Raw genomic sequence first — 9,254 nt, forward strand, 5'->3', positions numbered from 1 at the left:
TTTTTAAAATTACCTATGAAATTTTCATCCTGATATGTATCAATTTTTATAATAATAATAATAATAATAATAATAATAATAATAATAATAATAATAATATTTCGTTTTTTAACTCGTCGAGAAAGATTTTGTAGATAGAAGAATTCTTAGCAAATGATAAAACAAGTTATTCGATTGATTCATATCTATAAAAAGAAAAAGAAAGAGAGGAAGAGATGATTGTGTAGGTGATAATTAATATCTTCGTATAAAACATCGAATATATAATAATTTTTCTTCGATTATTTTATCATCTAGTAAAAATACGCTATATCAGTAAAAAAAAAAATAAAAAAAAAAAAAGAAATAGATTACGACGTCCTATTGTTTTTACGTAAAATTGTTCTTTATCAATATCATTTTAAACAAGAAATATTGAAACACTTGAAGGGAACATTTCAATCATCTCATTTAATAATATCAGCGTTATAATAAGATCATCATATATAACAATTGATAATATGGAAAAGAGAATAATAAAAAGTAATAAAAAAAAAATATATATATATATATCTAACTAAAATGAAAGATTCTCAACGGAAGAAATAAAAAAATGTCGTTACCAGAAGAAAGCGAAAAAAAAAAAAGAAAGAAAGAAATACGACACAACGAGAGAAGATTCGTCATCGAAGAAAATCAATTACACCTATGCCTCTTCCCCTCTTCTTCCCCCTCTTCTTCCCCCCTCCATCTAACTAAATCCACAATGGCGTCATATCGTTTTAATTTTTATCAAATACTAATCTAATATTTCGATAATGAAAAAAGAGTAATGTTAAATTCAATTAATACCTATGAAAACTATAATGATAAAATAAATAAACGAGTAGAAAGATAAAGTAAAAAGAAATATATATATATAGATATTAAAGTAAGAAGAAATTTATAAGAGGAGACCTTGAAGAACTTAGATCGATATTGATACGTCATATCGATTATATTTTTCCAAAGTTCCTGGCGTATCAGGTACTCTTCGTAGAAATCAAATCTCTTTCTCTTTGACTACCAGTACGACATCTGTATTTCATTCGATAGATATATCGTACGAGGTAACTCACTCCACGAGTTCTCAGTTTGTTCGTTAACGACGAAGACGCGATAAAATTAAATCGTGTATTTCGTACAACTTGGCCGAGAGTTTCATGAGATACCGATTCGTGACACTGTACAGACGTCGACGTTTGTCAAATTATTACGGATTACATCTATTATATTCGTATAATATTTATTTGATAAATAAGTAAATTATATTATATCTCTAAAGGTGAAAAAGAAAAGAATTAAAAAAAGGTATTCAAAAAGAGAAAGAGAAGGAGAAAGTGTATCGCAGAACGATTCTCATATCGGTTTCAACTGCAACAGGTATGAATTTAAAAACTAGTTAAATGGTTATAGATATACGATTTTTTACGTAAATCGTATCGATCACGGACGATCAATATTTTCTTTAAAAAAAAAAAAAAAAAAAAAAAAAAAAAGTACACATACGCGCGCGAACGATTCACACAATTCTATCTTGTTCATTTTTTTCCTGTTTTTTTTTTTTTCTTTCCTTTTTTTCTTTTTTAAACGTACGTTGATAGATTTAATACGTTGATAGTATATTTAACTTACATGATTTATTTTCATTTCGATCTGAAATTTATCAAGATTTATCGAACGATAAATAATCGTCATGTGTTATCGATAAAAGGCCCAAACTTGCTTATGACTCATACATATTGTTTCTTGGAAAAGATACGTAAAATGATTCCGATGAATCAATTACATTATTGCGTAAAACAAATGTCATTTGAGAATATAATCTGTTTTCTAAATATGGCTAAGGAGAAAGTTTTTATACGAAATGAAATGGTGTTCGCAGATTAATCTACACACATGTGTATATATATATATATATATATGCACTCTAATATTAAAAATTTTTTTCTTCGTGTAGCGAAAAAAATATTTTCTTTTTATTTCTTTTTATTTTTTATTTTATCTTATTGTACTTTTTTTTCTTTTATTATTATTATTATTGACTTCATTATATCGTCATAATTTTTAAGAAGCCATTCCACAAATTATAACGCTTGATTATAATATAATATAATTAAAATTCTGACCGCATAATTATGTGTGACTCAATGGATAATGCTTTTGAAGTTATTTTTTGTTTTATACTATCGTACGAATTAAAAATAAAAATTAGATATTGTACCTGCTTGGAAAATTATATGAAATATTTCTTGCACGTTATATTTTTCGATCTAAAACTTGGAGGTTATAGGCTGATATTATCGGTTTAATGACATTATTTAATCACATATTATTATATTCTATACTTGCACGCGAGCTCGAGTTTTTACTGATAATAAATAACTACGAAAAGATATACTTTAGCTACGTTGTTGGTCGTTTTATCAAATTTAAATTTACGCGGTATTTTTAACATTAAATTGAATGCTCGTTGGCTATTGCATGTTGCAACAATTTTGGTTAATCATAGATTTTTAAGGGAGATAAATAAATGAATATTAAAGAACGTTTAAAAATCATCACAAATACACGACTACGCTTTAATTAAAGAAAAAATATATCTTCTTAATTTGCCTTTTTTGGATATCGATCGCATCGCCTCTACTGGCCATTTTGAAAACGATCGATTTTTCGTCAAGATGGAAAACCGATTAATGATAAAGAAGATACATTGACGATAATGATAATACGTATGATAAGGATATTTATCTTATCATTTATCGTCGTTGTATAACGCACGCTAAAAATTAACAAGAAAAAAACTATCGTGATTATCTATGAAAACTATCCATTTTTTTTTTCTCTTTTATTTCCTGTTAGTTATTCTTTTTTTCTCTTTCCTTCAACAGGTTAGAAATTAAGCATTCTCTCATTTATCAATTATTACGTAAGATAATGCTAAAAAAAGGAGAGAAAAAGGATTAAAAGAATAATTGTAAAAATAATTATAAATCGATCATCATAACAACGACGTTTAATTCCCTTACGTTTCAAAATAAGCGAATGCATATACGATTTATAACAATATTGACACAAATTTTGCAACATATTATGAAGACGAGTTTGCAGTGAAAACAATATTTTTATATTTGGACATAATCCAGAATGAAAGTTTATAGTAAATGCTAATTATCGCGTAGAATAAATACGGAGATCAAAACGCAACGTTGCAATATTGCTAAAGCTATTGGATTTTATTCGATATTTTTTCCAACATACTACATCGTTTATATATATTAGATAAGCATCATGGATATAGGAACACTGGTTGTATCTCTTACGAATTATCGATCAAGTTAAATTTGATTTTTTTAACGTTTATAATTCTCCTTTGCAGATATTTATTAATAAAAATGAATAAAGATGCACATCCAGCTGGTTTTATTCCACCCCCTGCTTATCATGTAAGTGGTGCATCACCAGTACCACCAATGATGCAACCACCACGTCAGAGTATGTAACTTTTTTTCTTCTTTTATTTTAATTTCGTTAATTACAATGATTTCTCATTTATAGATGTAGTAATTGTAGGAGGTGGCTCCTTTGGATCAGATACACAAGTAATGACATGTCCATATTGTCAAAGTAGCATATCCACTCGTGTGGAGAGTGAAGCAAGTACAAAAACGCATTTATTCGCTCTGATACTTTGTCTTACGGGGTAAAATCATTTTTTGTAATTATTTTATTCATTAAGGAATATGTTTACATATTGAAAATATTTTTTTTTTTTTCTTTTCAGATTCTGGTGTTGCGCACCCATGCCTTATTGTATGGATACTTGTTTAGTAAAGAAGCATTATTGTCCATCATGTAAGGCTTTCCTAGGACAATCTAACAATTGATTCACACTTACCAGTACAAAAATACACGTTGTTCTTCCTTCATTCGTTCGTTCGTTTATTAACATATCTATTTTGTGATCGAGAATGATTTTTTTTTTAATTTATAAACATATGTTCAAAAATATTAATTACTTGAAAGAAAGTTCAATTAATAACGAGATTTTTATTTTTTCTTTATATTATTATTTTTATAAATTATGAATAATTGTGCCTTCTATTTTAGAAATATAATATTTAGTCTTTTTTAATATTTTACACAGACAGGAATTGAAAAGTTATTATTATGACAGAATATCAATAAGTATTGTTTATGAATAATTACTTTGTTATAAATTCCCATGAATACAATATCATGTACAAAGGATAATGAATTTCTACTTAATCTAAGAACTGAAAACCTGTATTTGATTCTATGATACTGTTAATGATTAAATATTAAATAAAAATTTATTATATTAATAAAAAATGAATAATTGATGCAATTTTAATACAATAGACATAGTTTATCAAACAAATTTTTGAGGTTATTTCTGGTTGTATATTTTATTTATATGTATATTTTCTTATTAGTTTATACTTTTTTATTATTTCATACATGTGTGTGTGTGCATGTGTGTATCTATATATAGACAGTATCTACATATAGATGACAATGGCAATATGACAAAAAATTTAAAGTAATTATAAAACTACAAAAGTTCTGATACACAATATATCAATACCAACCATTTATACTGTAAGAGTATATTTAATTGTGCTTGGAAAGACCTTTTTTTTATTGATTTTTAATATTTTTTTTATATAGGATGAGATTATTTAAAAAAAAAATCATTCTTTGATCTCGCAATATGATACTTATTATGTCTCATTACTTTTATTATGTCTCAAAAATTTTGTAAACAGTTTTGTTTGATTAGATTCAATATGCAGTATTAGATCATATATAATATTATTATAATAATAATTTTTCATTATAGGGAGATACTCAGGGAGATTTTTTAGAGAAAAAAATTTATAGGAAATGAAAGAATTTTATAAGAAAAAAAATGTTATTCGATTAATTGTTATCTATTGAGACACACACACACAGAAAATGAAAGATGATCGTGTTAGAGATAAACAATACGTTCGTACTAAACATCAGATAACATTCTTCTTCGATTATTTTATGTAATATAATAAATATAATAATAAATATAATATAATATAATACAAATGCACAACGGCATCACATCGTTTCGAGATTTATTAAATTCTAATTTAGTATTTAGATAGCTAAAAGAAAAAAGAAACAATGTCCTGTTTACGTAGAATGTTTTGTTTACATAGAAATTTTCTTCACTCTTGTTCTAATCTTGATATCATAATTTTAATTGAGATTTTTACTCGATACAAGAAAATCGATTACGAGTTCAGTTTGTTTGTGAACGACGTGATAAGAGAATCGGTACTTCGTTAGGTCAGTCTGAGAATTTCACAGAATACTGAATAGTATCAACTGCAACAGGTACGAACTTAACAAGAGTTACAAATTACATAAATTTTTACAAAAGTTATCTTGTCATAGTCGACGAACATTCTCCTTATTAAAACGCATACAAATACGAAATCTATCTTTTGTTATTCTCTCTTTTCTTTTTTTCTGTATTTTTCTTTTTAAACGCACTTCGTATCATATATAAACCGGTTTTATATACAATCTATTTTGAAAGTGGTACCAACTATGTCGAATCATATATTATATTACTTTAAATCGTATTAAATTTAAATTCGCGCGATATTATGAAAAAGAAACTGCGTGCTCATTGGCTATTACGTTTACAATGGCCGATACGTGTAAAACGTAGATATATTTTTTTGTTAAATGCTTAAATTAATCGTAGGTTTTTAAAGAGAATAAAAAAAGAATTTTTAGAACAAATTTTTTAATCATAAAAAACATACGAGCATACTTTAATTATTAAAACATGCAATGTAACAAATATATTTTTTTAATTTTTCTTTTTCGACATCGATCGCGCTGCCTCTAGTGGTAATGATGACAATATATATATTTATTTATCGCTTATCGTTGTTGTATAACACGATGATTTTTAAAGACTAAAGATTAATGAAGAAAAAAAAATATTATGATCATCTCTGAAAAGTTTTTTCTTGTTTTTCTTTTCGTTTTTTTTTTTTAGACATATTTTTTTTATTCTTTTCTCCTCATGTTTCCAACGGATGAGAAATCTCAGCTTTCTCTCATTTTGCAATATTTACGTAAAAAATTTTCTTTTTTTAAGTGGAAAAAGAAAAGAAAAAATGATTATTGGAATAATTATACGTTAACCATAAGAAAATTGATGTTTAACTTACAACACAGACATACGCGATTAATAACAGTATTGAACATGAGTATGCAATTTTTGCAACATATTACAAAAATGAATGCAATAAATGCGGTATTTTTATATTCGAGACGAAATCCTAAATAAAAATTTATAGGGATAAATGTGTTGTAGAATAAAACATTATATCGATATTTAGTCGCAATATCGTAAAAATTATTAAATTTCATTCGATATTTTCTCGATTATATTACGTCTTTCGTATAAATCAGTATAAGTATCATGGATCTATAAACACTTGTTGCGTCTTTTACGAATCATCGAGCAAAGTTCGATTCGATTTTTCTAACTATTCATAACTATTCTGACTGTTCATAACTCTCTTTCGCAGATATTTATCGATAAAAGATCAATATGAATGAAGATCTACCATCATCTAATTTTATTCCACCCCCTCCTTATTACTTACATGCACCACTATCATCATCACCACCACCACCACCACCACCACGACCGCGTATGTCATTTCTTTTTGTGTTTGTAATTTCTTGAGCATTTTGTTCTTATCTAATTAATTAAACGATTTTTGATTAATAGATATAATAGTTAGTTTTGGAAAAAAATCACAATTAACGGTATGTACATATTGCGGTGCCAGAATATCTACTCGAGTGGAAACTGAAGCAAGCATCAAGACACATTTAATAGCATTGTTTCTCTGCTTAATAGGGTAAGATAATCGTACAAAATCCTTTGTAATTATTTAATTCGTTAATGAATATGATTAAATACTAAAAATATATAATTTTTCTTCCAGAGCTTGCTGCTGTGCACCCATACCTTATTGTATAGATTCTTGTCTAATAATAAAGCATTACTGTCCATTATGTAATTCTTTTCTAGGACAAGTAGACAATTTACCTAACATATGATTGAGAATAATTAGTCCATCGATATAATTTCATATACAACAAGATAACGAACTTTTTTATGTATTAATATTTAATGTATAAAATCAAAAATGATTAAAGATAAAAATTTGTTATATCGATAAAGAATGAATAATTTATTTAATATTAATATATATAGGTATAGTTTATCCAACAACTTTTAGAGACAATTTCTTGTATATTTTCTTTATTATTTCGGTATGGTAAATACATATACATATAAACATATAAGAGTATTGTCAATACAGAAAAGTATTTTTTGTAATCAAATTTGTTTTTTAAAATATGAGTTTCTATTGTCTATATTTACTGTTCTTTAACACAATTATGTCTAATTGTTTTCTTATCTTCTTTGTTAATAATAATTAATACGGATTGATAAATGATTTATAGACATCAGATAATTATTGCTTATAAGGCTTCTGAGTAATCAGAAGTACTTGTATATTATACAAGATATATATTCCACTTTGTTTCAGGTTAGAAACTTTTTTATAGAATTGCAGGATATAGTTTCAACAACGGCAGTGTGTAATAAAATGTTACCTATGATAGAGGAGGAACAATATAGATATGTTTATATTTTTTTTAAAGGGATTATAAAACTACAAAAGCTTTAACACCATGCAATTTTCTTGTAAGAGTATCTTTTATTGTGTCTTGGAGAGACTATTCGATTTATGTACAATTCTTTACCGAGTATAGCAAAGTTTTGGCAATATTAATTTTAAAATTATATTAAGTATAATTTTGAAAAATCTATTCCCCTAAAATATTACCTTTTGGCTGTTTATTCGTAGATCCATTTTTCAGCCCACGATGCCCAATCTACTACATTATCCTTTTCTTGGTTTCCAAACCATAACTTTATTTCTTTGTCCGCGGATTCGACCGAATCAGAACCATGAATTATATTGCGACCGACCTGAAGACAAAAGTCACCACGAATCGTACCTGGAGCAGAATTCTTTGGATCTGTCTCTCCAAGCATTGTTCGTCCAGTTTTTACAGCGTTTAAGCCTTCCCATACCTTACGAGATAACATTCATTAAATTTAAAAACATTATGTTCGATACTTTTCTATGATTAATATTTTTTATAAATTATTTACCATAGGTACAACTGGTCCAGAACTCATATATTTTACAAGACCAGGAAAGAAAGGTTTGCTGGATAGATCAGAATAATGATTCTTTAAAAGTTCTTCGGTAGGCTATAGAGAAGGAAAAACAATTATCTAATTAAATATCTAGCCAATGTTGAATAATCAAGCATTAGATAATATATTCTAATGTATAACTATTTCAAAAGTTGGCATGTATCGACACATATTGGTATTTTATGCATGTTAAGAACAACAACATAACCAAATATAACTAATTTTTTGTTCGATTTTAAATTCGTAAAATACCTAGTTTATTTCATTCTTTCGTGTGGTATAAATGTTAACGATTCTCGAAAATAAAAAAGAAGTCGATCGTAAAAAAGCCGGTGTCCACGTGGAGAAAGAGAAAACGGAGTCTGCGCTTTCAACGGAATTAATAGAACACACAAATGCAATTAAACTTACCCAAACCATCTTAAGGGCTACGAGCTTATAGCCCTTTTCCTCGAAACGTTGAATGATTTTCCCGACGAGTCCACGTTGGACTCCATCGGGTTTAATCATGATGAAGGTGCGTTCTTTCGTGTTAGCCATTACGTACTTGCAAAGAAAATGAATGAAGGTCAACACTGAACACACAACCATAGATCTTCGGACAAGATTTACAAGAGAGGGAAAGAACTCGTGATCCGCATTGCGACAGTATGGTGGGAGGTATGATATTGAGGTTAGCTCATTTTTAAGACGCTTCGGCGCTTCCATAGAAATTGACTAGGAGGTGAACGCTTGCGCACGAACATCGAATGAATTTTCGATATTCCTTTTTTTCCTCTTTAATTTTTTTTATTTCTTTCATTATATTTTCTTAATTTCGAAAACCTTATATATATATATATATATATATATATATATATGTATCTGATAATGATATCACAATATTATCGCGTTAGGTAAAATCGTTTCT

General features: G+C 27.3%; 3 protein-coding genes across 4 annotated transcripts; 2 read left to right on the top strand and 1 right to left on the bottom strand.

The window, feature by feature from the left end:
* Positions 1-1,057: 1,057 nt before the first annotated feature.
* On the top strand, positions 1,058-3,947 carry LOC122630883 (lipopolysaccharide-induced tumor necrosis factor-alpha factor homolog). Of its 2 annotated transcripts, none has more exons than XM_043815908.1 (4): positions 1,058-1,401; positions 3,398-3,513; positions 3,577-3,721; positions 3,803-3,947. In XM_043815908.1, exons 2-4 carry the CDS (start codon positions 3,414-3,416, stop codon positions 3,903-3,905), a joined length of 348 nt encoding a protein of 115 aa, XP_043671843.1. In that variant the 5' UTR covers positions 1,058-1,401; positions 3,398-3,413; the 3' UTR covers positions 3,906-3,947. The 2 variants fall into 2 exon arrangements, with proteins under 2 accessions (XP_043671843.1, XP_043671844.1); XM_043815909.1 differs by lacking the exon at positions 1,058-1,401 and adding an exon at positions 3,158-3,327.
* A 105-nt stretch (positions 3,948-4,052) lies between these two features.
* On the top strand, positions 4,053-7,264 carry LOC122630882 (lipopolysaccharide-induced tumor necrosis factor-alpha factor homolog). The gene is made up of 4 exons (XM_043815907.1): positions 4,053-5,412; positions 6,627-6,752; positions 6,833-6,965; positions 7,053-7,264. Exons 2-4 carry the CDS (start codon positions 6,650-6,652, stop codon positions 7,165-7,167), a joined length of 351 nt encoding a protein of 116 aa, XP_043671842.1. The 5' UTR covers positions 4,053-5,412; positions 6,627-6,649; the 3' UTR covers positions 7,168-7,264.
* A 91-nt stretch (positions 7,265-7,355) lies between these two features.
* On the bottom strand, positions 7,356-8,961 carry LOC122630880 (nucleoside diphosphate kinase). Its single transcript, XM_043815903.1, has 4 exons — positions 8,756-8,961; positions 8,297-8,398; positions 7,965-8,215; positions 7,356-7,731 (listed from the first exon to the last, which is right to left on the bottom strand). Exons 1-3 carry the CDS (start codon positions 8,933-8,935, stop codon positions 7,976-7,978), a joined length of 522 nt encoding a protein of 173 aa, XP_043671838.1. The 5' UTR covers positions 8,936-8,961; the 3' UTR covers positions 7,356-7,731; positions 7,965-7,975.
* Between the last annotated feature and the right edge of the window lie 293 nt (positions 8,962-9,254).

This window comes from Vespula pensylvanica, chromosome 8 (genome assembly GCF_014466175.1).
Source record: "Vespula pensylvanica isolate Volc-1 chromosome 8, ASM1446617v1, whole genome shotgun sequence".
In the NCBI taxonomy this organism is placed as follows: Eukaryota; Metazoa; Arthropoda; class Insecta; order Hymenoptera; family Vespidae; genus Vespula; species Vespula pensylvanica.